The sequence below is a fragment of the Chiloscyllium punctatum genome, chromosome 36 (assembly GCF_047496795.1).
Source record: "Chiloscyllium punctatum isolate Juve2018m chromosome 36, sChiPun1.3, whole genome shotgun sequence".
Classification (NCBI taxonomy): Eukaryota; Metazoa; Chordata; class Chondrichthyes; order Orectolobiformes; family Hemiscylliidae; genus Chiloscyllium; species Chiloscyllium punctatum.
The window spans coordinates 27,066,026-27,083,455 of NC_092774.1; the positions used below are offsets into that span (position 1 = coordinate 27,066,026).

At 45.9% G+C, this 17,430-nt stretch overlaps 1 protein-coding gene across 4 annotated transcripts in view; it reads left to right on the plus strand.

Annotated features, from left to right (window-relative positions):
* Positions 1-452: 452 nt before the first annotated feature.
* LOC140460300 (uncharacterized) overlaps positions 453-17,430 on the plus strand; it is a 749,266-nt gene continuing 732,288 nt past the window's right edge. For 2 of the 4 annotated variants that reach the window (XR_011953969.1, XR_011953968.1), the window contains exons 1-3: positions 453-810; positions 5,833-10,234; positions 10,682-11,639. Coding sequence is in view for 1 of the 4 variants with exons in the window: in XM_072554763.1 (XP_072410864.1) it covers positions 6,215-7,147 (933 nt within the window). In the remaining 3 variants the exon portion in view is untranslated. Of the gene's footprint in view, positions 811-5,832; positions 10,533-10,681; positions 11,644-17,430 lie in introns of those variants that run through there. The other 2 variants (XR_011953970.1, XM_072554763.1) reach the window with 2 other exon arrangements.

The following is a 17,430-nucleotide window of genomic DNA, read 5'->3' on the forward strand; positions in this document are numbered from 1 at the left end:
GCCTCCACCACTTCCTCTGGGCAGCTCATTCCATACACACACCACACTCTACATGAAAGTTACCCCTTAGGTCCATTTTAAATCTTTCCCCGCTCACCCTTAACGTGTGCCGTCTAGTTTTGGACTTCCTCTTCCCTGGGGAAAAGACATACAAAGCCGGACGAAATTCAAAAGGAATAAAATGTCGAGCCACAGGGAAAAATAAAATTGTGGCTGCAGCTTTTTTTCTCCTATTGACATTTGGACGCTTAAAATCAGTCAGTTCCGCCAGCACCTCCACAGAGCATACTGCGCATGCTTCTCGGTGTCCGCGACAACTGCGCATGCTTCTTGGCGTCAGCAACAACTGCGCATGCTTCTCGGTGTCCGCGACAACTGCGCATGCTTCTTGGTGTCAGCAACAACTGCGCATGCTTCTCGGTGTCAGCGACAACTGCGCATGTACTGCGGTGTCAGCAAAAGCACTGAGCATGCTCGTCGCTGTCCGCGGAAACAGCGCTTGAAGGGCTTTTGCCCGAAACGTCGATTTCGCTGCTCGTTGGATGCTGCCTGAACTGCTGTGCTCTTGAAGCACCACTAATCCAGAATCTGGTTTCCAGCATCTGCAGTCATTGTTTTTACCTCCTTCGTTCTGAAGGACCAATGGTGAGACCCGGAGGACCGGAAGGAGCCTGGTCCTCCTGCCATTCAGAACAACCTCTTTGTCTGAATGTGGAAGTTGGGCTGTGAGTTTCTCAAGATGCGGTTGTCTCTCTGTTTGAATGAAGATTGAGCTTCACCCCAGACTGCAACTCTGTCCAACATCTGTGGGTACGGCACTCTTTTTCTTTTCTCACCCACTTTTTCATTTCTTTTTTGTTCTGGGATTCAGTTGCTAACTTGCACGAACTGAAGGGAAAGGGAGTAAATCGAGGGAGGGGACAGACTTTGGAAAAGTTGGTCCACGTCTGTGTCTCACTTGGCAAACGCACAGCAAATGCAGTACCACAATGTAAAGTTAAAGCCTAGTGCTTTAAAAAAAGGCAGAAAGGAGGTGCATGGTTTAAATGATAATATATTAGTATGTGGAGAAAGTGAGGACTGCAGATGCTGGAAATCAGAATCAAGTGTGGTGCTTGAAAAACACAGCAGGTCAGGCAGCATCCAAGGAGCAGAGAGTCGATGTTTTGGGCACGAGCCCTTCATCAGGAATGATGTGTGGATGTACAAAGGGACCTCAGCGTCCTTCTGCACCAGTTGTCAGACAGGTGCAGCAAGCAGTCAGCAAGGCAAGAGGAATTGAGTTCAAAAATGGCGTTGACTTCCTGCAATTGGTGGGGGGAGTGGTCATTGAATATATTCAAGGCGGAGGTCATCTGACTTTTGAACAACAAAGAAGTGGATGTTTATAGGGGAAGGCAAGAAAATGGTTTTGAGACCATTACAGAATCATACAGCACAGAAATAGACCCTTCAGTCCAACTAGTCCATGCTATGTTCGCAAACTAAACTAATCCCATCTGCCAGTGTTTGGCCCATATCCCTCTGTCACAAAGCTGGTCCTTTTTCTAAAAGCTGGTCCTTCTTCTCAAGGATACTGTGTCCTTGTTTTTTTTCCAGAGTGGTGGTAAAATGGCCCCGGACTCCCAAATGGATGGTTGAGTACAGAAATGAAAAGGGTATTGGTCGCCTTTTTTGTTTACACGTCAACAGATGAGACCTCAGGCCCAAACTTTTATGTTTTCGAAGTGACCTGCATAATGAAAGACAAGTGATCTGTTGTGAAAGCTGAGGCCTTGTTTGAGTGAGTTCAGCAGTGGACTGTGTCGAGAAAGGAACATCACAATTAAGTCTAGTTTAGATAGAATGAGTTCTGTGAGTATTCTATATTCTGTTCTTTGTGTTTCATTCTTCATTCTTGTGAATACATTTATCTGTTTTAAATCCTGGTAGTCAACCTAGCTAACTTTGGGTAATTTTCACTGTGCACTTAGTGAAACAAATAGCAAAGTTATGGTCTGTGCTGCCTGCTTAAGAATGTTTTGAGTGGTCTGGCCTAGTCCATAACACCTCCAAACCTTTCCCATTCATGTCCTTATCCAAATGTCTTTTAAACGTTGTAACTACCTGCATCCCCGCTTCCTCTGGATATTCATTCCACATACGGACCATTCTCTATGGGAAAACAAAAGTGTCCCTCCTGTCTTTTTAAAATCTTTCTCCACTCACCTTCAAAATTTGCTCCCTAACCTTGAAGCCCCCACTCTAAGGAAAGGAGACCCATCATTCACCTCATCTATACCCCTCATGACTTTATAAAGCTTGATAAGATCACCTCTCAACCTCCTATGCTCCAGTGAAAAAGGTCCCAGCCTATCCACCAAGATGTAGGTATATTCATATCCAGTTCAATGTTGGTGCAGATCTGTTCAATGTTGGTGCAGGCTTGAAAGACCAAATGGCCTACTCCTGCTCCCAGTTCTCTCTCACTATGTCCAGGACAACAAGAGACCATAAGACCTAGGAGCAGAAATTAGGCCATTCAGCCAATCAGGTCCACCATTCAATCATGGCTGACAAGTTTCTCAACCGCATTCTCTTGCTTTCTCCCCGCAACCCTCAATATCCTTGAGACACAAGAACCTATTTATCTCGGTCTTGAATATACTCAGTGACTTGCCCAACACAGTCTCTGTGGCAATGAATTCCATAGGTTTCACACTCTCTGGCTACAAAGGTTTCCCCTTTATCTGCGTTCTAAAAGGTCTTCCCTTTACTCTAAGGCTGTGCCCTTGGGACCTAGTCTCTCCTACCAATGGAGACATCTCCCCAACATCCACCCTGTCCAGGCCAATCAGTATTCTGTATGTTTCAATTAGATCCCCCAAGCGTGCGCTGTAAATCAGCGTAAACCAGACCCTTCAGGATGAGGTACAGCATGGATTAGGTTCAGCAAAGTGAGAATGGAGGGAGAATGTGTGGGATGGAGATTTTCAGCGTTTAGGAAATAAGAGAGGAAAGAAAGTTCAATCTAAATTAGAATTGAATGGATGGGCTGATGGGCCGAGGAGTGGCAGATAAAGTTTCATTTAGATAAATGTGAGGTATTGCATTTTGGAAAGGCACATCAAGGCAGGATTTATACACTTAATGGTAAGGCCGTGGAGAGTGTTCCTGCATCAAGAGACCATGGAGTGCAGATTTGTAGTTCTGTGAACTTGGAGTCACAGGTTGGCACGGTAGTGAAGAAAGCGTTTGGTGGCGCTTGCATTTATTGAGCAGAGCATTGAGTACGGGAGTTGGGAGTCATGTTATGGCTGTACATGACATTAGTTAGCGCACTTTTGGAATACTGCATTCAGTTCTGGTCTCTTATGTTAGAAAGATGTTGTGAAACTTTAAAAGAGTTTGGAAATGATTTACAAGGCTGTTGCCAGAGTTGGAGGGTTTGAGTTATAGGGAGAGGCTGAAAAGACTGCGGCTGTTTTCCCTGGAGCATAGGAGGGTGAGAGATGACCTTATAGAGGTTTATAAGGGGCAGGGATAGGAGTCCAAAATGAGTGAGAGAGAAAAAGAAATTTACATTGCAGGGAATCAGCACAGTTACTGGACATTGCAGTGCATCTGGGAAAGGTTAATGAACAGCAAAATGTACAGCTGACCATGGAGGAACCTGTGTGGGGGAGCTCACAGAACAGGAACAGAGAAGTGTATAGTCTTTAACGTGTAACCCAGCTGTAAGTCTGCAGTCGTGAATGGAGTGGATTCTTTCTTGATTATGTTTTACTGACATCCGTCTCTTGATTAAATTTTAAAAATATAAACCACAAGTACTGTGTTAGCCCAGAGCACATTTTTAGAGCAAAAAGACGGTGCTATTTTCTGGGTCTGTAGATTGTGAAGGAGCAAAGGTGGCCTTTATGAGAGTGATATGCTCTTCCTGTCAGATGTGGGAGATTAGGGAGAGTATCCATGTTACTGGTGATTATGTCTGCAGGAAGTGTGTTTGCTTGCAAATCCTATTGGATTGTGTGGATAAGTTGCAGCGACAGTTCGAGGTAATGAGGAATTTACAAGACCTGGAGCTATGATGGTTTGGCAATGATAGGAAGGGAGAAAAGCCGCAGCTACAATCAGGGAGATGGGTTAACTCCAGGAAAGGTAGGAGGGGTAGGCAGGTAGTGCAGGAGTCTTCTGTGGCTGTCCCCATTTCAAACAGGTCTGCTGTTTTGGAAAATGTAGGGGGTGATGGTCTCTCAGGGAATGTAGCACGAACAGCCAAGTTTCTGGTCTCGAGACATGCTCTCATGCAATGAGGGGTACGTTGGGTTCCAAGTGATCAATTGTGATAAGGCGCTCTCTAGTCAGAGGTACAAACTGACGCTTCTGTGGTTAGCAGCGAAAAATCAGAATGGTGTGTCGCCTCCCTGGTGCCAGGATCAAGGATGTCTCCAAGAGGGTGCAGAATGTTCTCAAAAGAGAGAGGGACCGGTTGGAGGTCATTGTACACATTGGAACCAATGACATAGGAAGGGAAAAGGATGCGATTCTGAAGGGAAAGTGTAGAAAGTCAGGCACAAATTTTAAAAAAAGAGGTCCTAGAGTCAAGAAAAATCTGGATTACTGCCAGTGCTATGAGCTAGTGAGGGTTGGAATAGAGAGGATAGAGCAGATGAATGCATGGCTGAGGAGCTGGTGAATGGGAGAAGGGTTCACATTTTTGGATCATTGGAATCTCTTCTGGATTAGATGTGACCTGTTTAAGAAGGATAGATTGCACCTGAATATTGGAAGAGAGCTAATATACTGGCTGGGAAATTTGCAAGAGCTGCTCGGGAGGAATTAAACGAGCAAGGTGGGTGCGTGGGGAGGTACCCAGGGAAATAGTGAGGAAAGAGATCAATCTGAGACTGGTACAGTTGGGAAAGGGAGTAAGTCAAACAGTCAGGTTAGGAAGAGACAAAGCAGAGAGCAAGGTAGGACTAACAAATTAAACTGCATTGACTTCATTGCAAGAGGCCTAACAGGGAAGGCAGTTGAACTCAGGGCAAAATTAGGAAGATGGGATATGATATCATAGCAATTACAGAAACGTGGCTCAGGGATGGGCAGGACTGGCAGCTTAATGTTTCAGGATACAAATGCTACAGGAAGGATAGAAAGGGAGGCAAGAGATGAGAGGGAGTGGTGTTTTTGATAAGGGATAGTATTCCTGTTGGACTTAAGGAGGATATTCCTAGGAATACATCCAGGAAGATTATTTGGTTGGAACTGAGAAATAAGAAAGGCATGATCACCTTATTGGGATTGTGTTGTAGACACCGTCATGGTCAGTGGGAAATTGAGAAACAAATTTGTATGGAGATTTGAATTACCTCTAAGAGTAATAGGATGGTTATTGTTAGGATTTTAACTTTTCAAACATAGACTGGGATTGCCATAGTGCTACAGGTTTAGATGGAGAGCAATTTGTTAGAAACGGACCTAAGGGGCAAGTTTTCATGCAGAAGGTGGTGTGTGTACAAAGCTGCTGAGGAAGTGGTGGGTGCTGGTACAATTATGACATTTAAAAGGCACCTGGATAGGTATATGAATAGGAGGGGTTTAGAGGGTTATTGGCCAAATGTTGGCAAATGGAGCTAGTTTAATTTTGGATATCTGGTTGACATGGATGAGTTGGACCAAAGGGTATGTTTCTGTGCTGTGTCTCTCTCTGACTCTGGCTTGCCACTAACGTTTGCCACGTCTCTATGTTCAGTTTCTTTCTGGTGTCGGTGTCAATACCTTGTTGTGTCATTCCGACCCCACCTCCCCTGGATTGACAATGCTGACTTTTATAATCTCTTTTTACAGACTATCTGAAGATCGAAGTTTCAAAATCAACAGCTTATGCTTGACTCTCCTGCTCCTCAGATGCTGCCTGACCTGCTGTGTTTTTCCAACACTACACTTTTCGACTCTGAACTCCAGCATCTGCAGTCATAATTTTCACATCAATGTCTGACAGTCACTCAATCCATTGGGACAGCAAAGATTTTCAACTATGATTCTGTGAGATGGAGCAATGCTTTTTGGTTCCTGTTTCATAACGTTTTCAGCATCAGTGGGACTGGATGAGAGACCCTACTGTTGCAGTGCACTGAGTGTGGAGCCAGAAACAGTTTAAGGCCTGGAAAGAGGAATTCACACCGGGGAGGGGCTGTACACACGATTGTGTGCGGCTGAAGCTTCAGCCATGGAGAAACCCGAGGAATCCTGCCCCATGGAGAAACCGTGGAAGTGTGGCGACTGTGGGAAATGCTTCAGTTTCCCATCTGCCCTGGAGACTCATCGATGCAGTCACACCGGGGAGAGGCCATTCCCCTGCCCCGAGTGTGGGAAGGGTTTTACCAGCTCCTCCAACCTGATGGCCCACTTGTGGGTCCACATAGCGGAGAGACCATTCTCCTGCCCCGAGTGTGAGAAGAGCTTTGCCCAGGCCTCTACCCTTGTGGCCCACCAGCAGGTCCACACTGGGGTGAGATCCTTCCCCTGCCCTGAGTGCGGGAAGGCCTTCAGCAAATCCGCCAACCTGTTGACCCACCGGTGGGTTCACACTGGGGAGAGGCCCTTCAGCTGTTCTGAGTGTGGGAAGGCCTTCGGTAATTCCCCTGCCCTGCTGAGGCACCAGTACGTCCACACCGGGGAGAGGCCATTCGCCTGCCCGGAGTGTGGGAAGGGCTTTAAACGCTCCTCTGACCTGCTGGACCACCACCGGGTCCACTCCGGGGAGAGGCCGTTTGCCTGCCCCAAGTGCAGTCGGAGGTTCACGTCGTCCAGTAACTTGCAGAGACACCAGAGGGGGCACCAGCAGATTCCGCCGGCGACGCTGATGAGGGTCACCCCCAGGACTGAACCTCCTGCCTGTTCTGACAGTGGGTGCAGGGGGAGTGTCAGTCTTTGTTTTCTGCTAGACAGCACCCCCACACCCCTCCCATCTTCCACCAACCCCAGGTTGGCTCACGGGCGGCACAGTAGCTCAGTGATTAGTGCCACTGTGTCACATCGCCAGGGACCGGGGTTCGATTCCACCCTCAGGGTGACTGTCTTTGTGGAGTTTGTACATTCTCCCCCCATGTCTGCAAGGGTTTCCTCTGGGTGCTCCCACAATCCAAACATGAGCAAGTGAATTAGCCAAGCTAAATTGTCCCAGAGTATTCAGGGATGTGGAGGTGCAGTGTATTGTTTAGGGGGTAATGTAGACTAATGGGGTAGGGGAATGGGTCTGGGTGGGTTACTCTTCAGAGGGTCGGTGTGGACTTGTTGGGTTGAAGGGCCTGTTTCCCTGTAGGATTCTGTGAGCTTTGCTTGCAGTACTGCTCACTGAGCCCGTGACTGCATGTTCCCACTGAAGTGATCCGCACAAACCTCAGATGGCATCCAAACCAATGTCCCAAACTAAAGGGGTAGCCATGGGCACCCGCATGGGACCCAGCTATGCCTGCCTCTTTGTCGGGTACGTGGAATAGTCCATTTTCCTCAGCTACACCTGTTCCTCCGGTACATCGATGACCATATTGGTGCCACTTCATGCTCTCACAAGGAGTTTGAACAGTTCGTCATCTTTATCAACACCTTTCACCCTGACCTCAAATTCACCTGGACCATCTCCCTTTCCAGGACCTCTTTATCTTTGGCTACTGACTAACTGTGGACATCTACTACAAGCCCACCGACCTCCACAGCTGGCTAGGTTCCCCCTCCTCCCACCCCACCTCCTGTAAGAAGGCAATCGCTTATTACCAATTCCTCTGCCGCATCTGTTCCCAGGATGACCAATTCCACCGTAGAAAATCCCAGAGGGCCTCCTCCTTCCAAGTTCGCAATTTCTCTTCCCACGTGGTTGACAATGCCCTCCAGCACATCTCCTCCACATCCTGCAACACCGCCCTTGAACCCCACCCCCCCCAATGGAACAAGGACAGAACCCACCCCCACCGTCCTCACCTTCCACCCCACCAACCTCCGGATACATCACATCAGCCTCTGCTCCCTACAAACGGACCCCACCACCAGGTATATTTTTCTCTCCCCACCCCTACCAGCATTCCAGAGAGGCCATTTCCTCTGCGACTCCCTCGTCAGGTCCATGCGCCCACAACCAGCCCACACCCCACTCCCGGCCCCTTCCCCGCCACCACAGGAAGTGTAAAACGTGTCCATACCACTCCTCTCACCTCCATCCAAGGCCCCAAAGGATCCTTCCACATCTGACAGAAATTTACCTCGACCTCCACCAGTGTCATCCACTGTATCCATTCCATCCAATGTAGTCTTCGCTACGTCGGAGAGACAGGACGCCAACTTGTGGATTGTTTCAGAGAACCACTCTGGGACACCCATCAACCCCACCGCCCTGTGGCTGAACACTTCAACTTCCCCTCCCATTCCATCAAGATCATGGAGGTCCTGGGCTGTCTCCATCGCCAAACCCTTACCACCTGACGCCTGGAGGAAGAACACCTCTTATTCCACCTCGGGGACCCTGTAACCACATGGGATCAATGTGGAATTCAAAAGTTTCCTCATGTATCCTCCTCCTCCTCCTCTTCCCCCCTCCCACCTTCTCACAGCCCCAAGCCTCCACTCGGCCTCTTGACCTGTCCATCACCTTTCCCATCTATCCGCCCCACCCTCCTCTCTGACCAATCATCTTCATCTGCTTATCGCATTCTCAGCTACCTTCTCCCCAACACCACCCCCCACCCCTTCCATTTATCTCTCAGCGCTCCCGGCCCACAAGCCTCATTGCTGATGAAGGGTTTATGCCCTAAACGTCAATTCTCCTGCTCCTTGGATGCTGCCTGACCTGCTGTGCTTTTCCAGCACCACACTCCCGACTCTGTCCCCCTGTGTTGTCAGAGATATAGGACCTGCTCCAAACTGATCCACAATCCAGTTGATGGGACAGGAAACCGCTTCCTTTCTCGAGACAAGTCTCCCGAAGAGAACTTGCTGGCTAACTGATGTACTGAACTTCACAGTGCCCCACTGCTCTCAGTTATCTGGAAGGTGTCCACACGTGCCTAAGGTGGTGCTCGAGACCTTTAATATCTCTTTGGGATTGATCCCCATTCATTTAAGGCTGTGCAGTCATACAGCCTGGAAACAGACCGTTCAGTACATGATCCCCAACTAAACTAGTCCCACCAGCCTGCTCCTGGCCCTTATTCGATAGTCATAGTCATAGAGAGGCACAGGATGGAAACAAACCATTTAATCCAACTCATCCATGCTGACCAGATATCCTCATATAATCCTACTGAAGGATGCAGGATTAAGGGTTCTCTTTGTCAAGAGACCTTAACAAGCTGTAGTAATGGACTCAAAGTATGCGATTATATTTCATCTCATATTTTAGAGACATGGTAACTAGATTTAGCCTGTCTACAATAATATATATAAAGAGGGGATCATAACACAGGTAATGGAAAAATGAATAAGTAATGGAAGGGGTGGGGGGCGGACTAGCAGCTAAAATAGTGAAATGGGGGGATTTCATTCAAACCTAATTTAGAGGTATGTATGAAAATATAAAGACTGCAGTACTGAACATGACAGTAAAATATCCCTTTCAGAAAGTAGCATGTGCAAGAAATCAGACAGAGATACATAAAATCCCGACAGTACAGAAAGAGGCCATTTGTCCCATTGAGCCTGCACTGACACACCAAAGATCATCCCACCCCAGGATCATCCCATTCTCCTGCATTTAGTATGACTAATCCACAGAACCGACACATCACAGAGCAATTTCGCATGGTCAATCCACCTAACCTGCACATCTTTGGACTGTGGAAGGAAACCCATGCAGACAGGGAGAACATGCAAACTCCATACAGACACTCACCTGAGGCTGGAATTGAACCTGCGTCCCTAGTGCTGTGAGGTAGCAATGCCAAGCACTGTGCCACCCCAATATGATATAAAATTTAAACAAATGCTCTAAGCTGCAAATTTGTCCATGTGAAGAACTTACTGCAAATGATTTGAAGCAAGATCCATATGAATTGGTGTTTTGGGAGACATCCAGAACATATTTCATTAATGATTGAAAATCTTCGACCTTTGGAATGGTCTGCGAGAGAGAATGTTGGAGTCAGATTCAATTATGGCATTCAAAAGATAGTTGGATCATTAAACTGAAAAGGAAAGTAATCAGTGTTCGGTGAAGAGGAGCACTGGATACTGTGGTGATTATAATTAGGTCAGTCAGGTGAGTTCCCTTATTGGGGGTGTTCACCTGCTCTTCTTAACATTTCACTTCAATAACCTTAAGATTCCCAAAATCTGTCGGGCGCTTTCTCTGTTCAAGTGTCTACTCGAGTGACTCAGTGTCAAATTTTGTTTATCAATTGTTCCTCTGATATCTCATGAGAGGGGCAATGATATTAACAGTGGGATCGAAATAGTTGTGGGTCATAATGTGCTCAAGTGAGAAAAAATAAACTGACCATTCTTAAATATTCATTTTTAAACCATGGAAATAAAATTAATGTTTGGAAAATATACAACCTGTCATGTATTAAGAAGATCAGAAATAGGAATGGGAATAGGTAATTGACTGTTGAGATGCTCTGTCTTTCATCACCATCCATGGCTGATCATTTATCTGAATTCTCTTTCCTGCACGTTTTGTTTTCCATGTCTTCACCTGATGAAGAGGCTACGCTCCAAGCGCGTGCGATTTCAAATAGACGTGTTGGACTATAGTTGTGTGACTTATGACTGAAAAACATTGAGTATGTTATTACACAGACTGGAGCAGTGGGATTTAAACCTGAGCCTCAGGGCTCTATGGGAGACTACAGCTGCATCACAAAAAAAACCCTCTGTAGTAAATAGGTCCTCTTCTGTTGAATGAGAGGAAACACCTTCCTCCTCAAGATGAGACATGACCCCTGTATCCCCACAGCCCATTACAGTAAATTGAGCCCATCTCCTTTTGAATGAATGAGTGAGAACACCTTCCTCCTGAACCCCTCGAGTCCATTGTAGTAAAGGGGCGGGGACAGTGAAGGGCCTGTGAACCTCTCCACCAATCCCAAAGGCTGCGGTCGGTGCGGACGAATCGGAGAGCGACATTCCAGGTTGTGGCTTCCTTTTTGACTGCAAAGCCGGCCGCCATTGGTCAGGTGGAGTAAGGTGTGCTCTGATTGGAGGGAGCGCGGATGACGCACGTCACTGAAGGAGGAGACGGAAAGAAGAAGCAAAACAAAGATGGCGGCGCGAGGCTGCGGTTTTCTCATCGACTCAGCGGGCGGTTTCTGACGGAGGGAGGGGGGCAGACAGGCATCGTTTACCTCAGAAAATACCTTTAAAATACATTTCAAATTAAAGCCGGAACTTTTCAAACAAAAGTTGTGAAGAAAAGGAGACAGTCCCCGGTGGGGTTTATTGTTTATTTTTGTATAATTTCCGGGGCCCGGGAAGGGGGAGGTGACGGTTACCGGGTGAACGAGAAAACAAATTAAAAATGTCGGCGGTGGAGGAGAGAGAGCCGGCGCCCGCGGCTTCTTCGGCGGCGGCCGGAGCCCAGGAGCTCAACAACCCCCCGGAGCTGGAGGAAGGTCCGAGCTCCAAGAAGCGGGGGGTCCGGCTGGAGGCTGGATTTGCTCAAGGCTTGTATCTATTAACTTATTTAAATGGTACCTACTGTATGGGGCTATGGTTTACATTAAAACCGGAGGATCATGTCAGAGTGTTTGTTTATATTGAGCAGTTGTAGTTGGTAAAATACACTCCCTGGAGGAGCACCTTCTGTGATGCTGCATTTCTTACCTTCTGCCCTTCCCCCATTTGTTATCTCACATCTTGATTTTACATGCTTTTTAGTCAAATTTTAATTTCACATTAATCAGCCTTGGTATTCACTGTGTATTATTAATTAATCTGTTGGAGTGTTGTAAAACAAAATTAATGGTGTAATTTCATTTATGATGTCTGAGTTTGACATTGAATGTGCAGGTGTGAATACCAGTAAGTTGTAAAAATAAATCAAGAGCTTGTCCTTTTTTAACAAAAAGAGGAGTTTAATGATATTATTCGCATTGTCTCCTTTGAGCATGATGATTCAAGTCTGACCAACAAACCATTTCATGCAGCCAATTAAAGTCTAATTAAAGTCTAAGAAAGTAATTCTGGCAGGCTAAGATTTATACAACCCAAACTACGATTGATTATCTTGTGTATTCTTACCTTTAAGCCGTATCGAAAGGCATTGCGTGGCAGTTTGAGACTGAAACATGGCTGGAAAGAATGTAGATTGATGAGGAAAATCAAATGGCAGTGTCTGGGGCCACAATCTATCAGTCTGACTTGATTGCATGAGTGGTGGTTCTTCAAAAGCACCTTCCAAGCCATGACCTCAATTACCAAGAACAGACAAGTGTGAACACAGGATTCCGACTGCAAGATATATCGCATTGTTTCTTTGTTATTGACCAAAATGCTGGAACTCACTCCTGAACATTGTTGCAATCCACATCATATTTGTGAAGCAATTTAAGAGGCAGGTCAGTTTGGGAAGAGTTGTTGGCACAGCCAATGATATTCACATCTCGTGAAATAGTAAGCAAAGAGCCCAGGGTGATTGATGAGGAAAGTCAAAGTGGCAGAGTCTGGGGCCACAATCTATCAGTCTGGCTTGATTGCATGAGTGGTGGTTCTTCAAAACCACCTTCCAATCCATGACCTCAACCACCAAGAACAGACAAGTGTGAGCACAGCATTCCGACTGCGGAATATATCGCATTACTTCTGTTATTGACCAAAATGCTAGAACTCACTCCTAAACATTGTGGTAGTCCACGTCATATTTGTGAAGCAATTTAAGAGGCAGCTCAACACCACCTTTTCAAGGACAATTTGGGAAGAGTTGTTGGCACAGTCAATGATATTCACATCTCATGAAATAATCAAAGAGTCCAGGGTGTTGGAGACTGTATGTTAGCATGGAAAGAGGATTGGCTAACTGCCACAGTTGTGGTAAGGGGCATGATCAGGATAGCAACTTGTAACTAGTGGTGTACCACAGGGATCAGCGCTAGGGTCAACATTATTTACAATATATATATGAATTACTTGGATAAGTAAAGTGAATGTACTATTGCTAAGTTTGCAGAAGAGACAGTTGATGTGAAAGCAGGTGGTGAGGATGACATTAGATATCTGGAGAGGGATATAGACAGGTTCAGCAAATGAGTGAAAGCTTGGCAGATGGGAAAATGAGGTAATGCAGTTTGTCAGGAGGTGAAGAACTGAATATTAAATGGAGAAAAGTTTAGAATAGAGGGATTTGGAATCACGTCCACGAATGTCTTCATCCAATTTCAGTGAGTAATAGGGGGGCAAATGGGAGGTTGGCCTTTTCAATAGAGTATAAATGTAGGAAGGTTATAGTAAACCTATTTAAGGTCTTAGTCAGGCCACAACTGAATACTGTGAACAGTTTAGGGCCCTTTACCTGAGGAAGGATATATTGGTATTGGAGGCAGTCCAGAGAAAGTTGACCATGATGATATCAGGTATGGAAAGAATGTCTTATGAGGAGAACTGAATAGGTTGGGCCTGTGCTTATTAGAAGTTAGAAGAATTAGAGGTAACTTATTGTCACGTACAAGATTCTGAGGAGACTTGACAGGCTAGATGTGGAAAAGTGAGTGAGTCTGGGACCAGAGGAAGTAACTTCCAAATAAGAGATTGCATTTTTAGGACAGATTGGGATTTCTCCTGAGGGCAGTAATCTGTGGAACTTGATACGACAGAGTGCTGTTGAGCCTGGGTTGCATTCAAGGCTGAGATAGTTTTTTTATATATCAGTAAGTGAATTGAGGATTATGGGACAATGGCAGGAAAGTGGAGTAAATGTTTGCCAGAATAATCATGATCTGAATAAATGGCAGAGTCAACTCAATGGGCTGAATTGAATAGTAAATAGTAATGAGGAAAAGGATACAACTGGCAATTACAGACCAGTCAGTTTTGGGAAGCCTAGAGATTGTAGGGAGTTGGTGGCATTTGGGAATTGTTACTGGATTTAACATCTGGAGTTTCAAATTGATACTGCTATGGCCCCGATGCAATTTGAAATCAATTTATGTATCTGGAGTATAAAGCTTATCGCTGCTTTGGTGATCTTATCAATTGTCATAAGTACCGATCTTGTTCACTAATAACCTTTTTTTAAAGGAAGGAAATCTTCAGTCCTTTCCCAGTTTGGTGAATGTGTCACTCTTGATCAAAAGTCATGTGGTTGACTCTTAACTGCCCTCTGAATTGGCACTTGGTTTGTTTTGGGAGACAAAGTGTCACGTTCCATGAATGAATAAAGTAAAATATTCAGGACAAAATTGTCAATATCACTGTCAGTGAAGGGAAGATTGTGATCTAGTGATACTGGTTAAGTAGCCCAGAGATCTGTCTTCTGAGAACAAAAATTAAAATCCCATCATGGATGCTAGTGGACTTTAATTTCAATGAATAAAAAGATCTGGAAGTGAGAGTTTGTCTCAGTACTGGCAACCAGGAAACCATTATTGGCTAAGACAATGAATTACAGATGTTGGAGATCAGCAACAAAAGGCACAATTGCTGGGGAATCACAGCAGGTCTGGCAGCATCTGTGGAAAGAAAACAGTTTAGTGTTTTGAATCCAGCCTAATTTTGAAGGGCCACCGGACTCAAAACAGTAACACTGTCGTCTCCTCATAGATGCTGCCAGAACTGTTGCTTTTGTCTAATCATTACTGATTGTCGTGAAAGTGTTCATTAAGGGAGGGAAATCTACCATTCAAAACCCTACGCACGTCTGTGCACGCTCACATCATGTGACTCCAGACCTACTACAATGTGGTTGACACTCAACTGCCTTCTAGCATGTAGCCAATTGCTTGGTCCAAAGGCCACGAGGGATGGTGAGCAAATGTTGGACGTTCAAGCAACAATTGCATCCCTCAAAATATTTTCATATATATTATAAAACATAGATTAATGAAGGACAACCAAAATAAACTGCTATGGGAAAGTCATGCCCAACTAACTTGATTTGCTTGTAGTTATAAATATTGTTTTAAAATCCTCTTCAGAGAGGACATTGATTCCATCATTGTTGCAATACTGCATGCAATTCTGTGCTTTCTGCTACAGGAAGGGTGTTGTGAAACTTGAAAGGGTTCAGAAAACATTTACAAGGATGCTGCCGGGGTGGGACGGTTTGAGCTACAGGAAGAGGCTGAATAGACTGGGGCTATTTTCCCTGGAGCTTTGGAGGCTGAGGAGTGACATTTCAGACATTTATTAAAATCATGAGGGGCGTGGGTAGGGTAAATAGGCAACGTCTTTTCTCTTGGGGTGGGGGAGTCCAAAATTAGAGGGCATAGGTTTAAGGTTAATGGCAAATGGAGTTTAATATAGATAAGTGTGAGGTCTTCCATTTTGTATAGTCAAATCAAGGTAGGAATTTCATGGTGAATGGCAGGACCTTAAGGAGTGTAGTGGAACAGAAGGATCTTGGAGTACAGGTTCACAGTTCTCTGAAAATGGAGTCACAGGTAGAAATTTTTTGGCACACTGGCCTTCATCAGTCATGGCATTCAGTATAAAATACCAAATTAGAGTCGAGATAAGCACACATACCAACAGCCACCGAATCTGTTTCATATGCAGTATTTGAAACCAAGAGATGTAGGGGTGCAGGTTCATAGCTCCTAGAAAGTGGAGTCATGGGTAGATAGGGCGGTGAAGAAGACTTTCGGCATGCTTGCTTTCATCAGTCAGAGCACTGAGTACAGCAGTTGGGATGAATTGTTGCAGCTGTCACAGATTCCACACAACAACGCAAGATGGGACCCTGTCCTCCCTTGACTGACTGCCCCTTTGCATATCAGGGGGAAGACCCCTTTAATTGTGATAATCAGGAAACATGCCATCCTTCAAAAAAAGGGCTGTGTTCACAAATATTTGGGCAGAGGAAGGAAGTTGCAGTCTGGGTGAAGATCAATCTTCATTCAGAGAGAGAGGAAGAGCAGCAGCAGCTTCAGAAGTTCATGGTCCAACTTCTGAAAGGACCTTGTCTGATTTGCAGTTGTTTCTGGGCTTGTAATATCATACTGCAGCATATCGTAGATCTTCAGTAAGAGTGTCAATACTGCACTACAGAGGTCCATTTAGCAACTTGAGTCCATATGAACTCTTCGTGGAGGTCTGCAGTCTGCCCCATAACCATGTTGGTTTACAGTTACATATAGATCTACACAAAGATCTTTGGGATTGAGAGGAAAGAATGTTCCACAGTAACTAGAATTACGTTCATATTTTCTATCATGGACTGACTGTGATGACCTTTGCAATCACTTCACAGGAATATTACAAGAGAAGAATTTGGCGGCAGAAATCTCAGACCAAACCTCACATCAAAGTCTGACAGTCACTTGATTCACAAGGACGTGGATATTGATGGCCTTGTAAACAAAGGGGAGAAGGTCTGTCTGCTTTGTTAGGTTTTAAACGTCAGTGTGACTGGAAACTCAGAGTCTCCCATACCCACACACCAGAGTAGTGACTGGAACAAGCTTTACAGACTGAATGAGAGTGTTCCAATTATCAGCGGGTTCTTCAGTAACACCACACACAGGCTGTGAGCGTGAGCGAGTTTTCAACTGATTGTTAAGGTCTGAGACAGATGAGGGCACCTGCACCATGGAGAAACCGTGGAAATGTGGGGAGTGTGGGAATGGTTTCCCTTTGCCATCTGCGCTGGAGATTTATCGGCGTTTGCACACGGGGCAGTGACTGTTCACCTGCACTCAGTGCAGGAAAGGCTTCACTCAGTTACACCACCCCCTGGCCCACCAGTGTGTCCACACCAGCAAGAACCCGTTCATCTGCCCCGTGTGTGGGCAGGGCTTCACTAGTCACACCACCTGCTGCTGCACCAGCGGATCCACACCGGGGAGAAACCGTTTTCCTGCTCCGTGTACAGAAAGGGCTACACCCGGTCGTATCACCTGCTGCTCACCTTCTGCATCCACACTGGGGAGAAGCCGTTCACCTGTCCCATGTGGAGCAATGACTTGTGCGATTCCTCCACCCTGCGCAAACACCAGCACATCCACACCAAGGAGAGGCCATTCACCTGTCCAGTGTGTGGGAAGGGCTTCACCCAGTCGTGCAACTTGTGGAGACACCAGCAACTTCACAAGTGAGATGGCGCAGGGATTCGGGTTGGATTCTGCTGTTACCATTGCTGAGAGTCACATCTTGTACCCTGTTTAGTGGGTGAAGTGGGAAGGGTAAGGGGTTCCTTTATGCTGACTGGCTGTGCTCTCACCCACTTTACTTCTAGTGGGGGCTGACGCTCTCTGAACCTGGGATTGCACCTTCCCTACGGAAACAGTCCACAGAAGCGGCTGA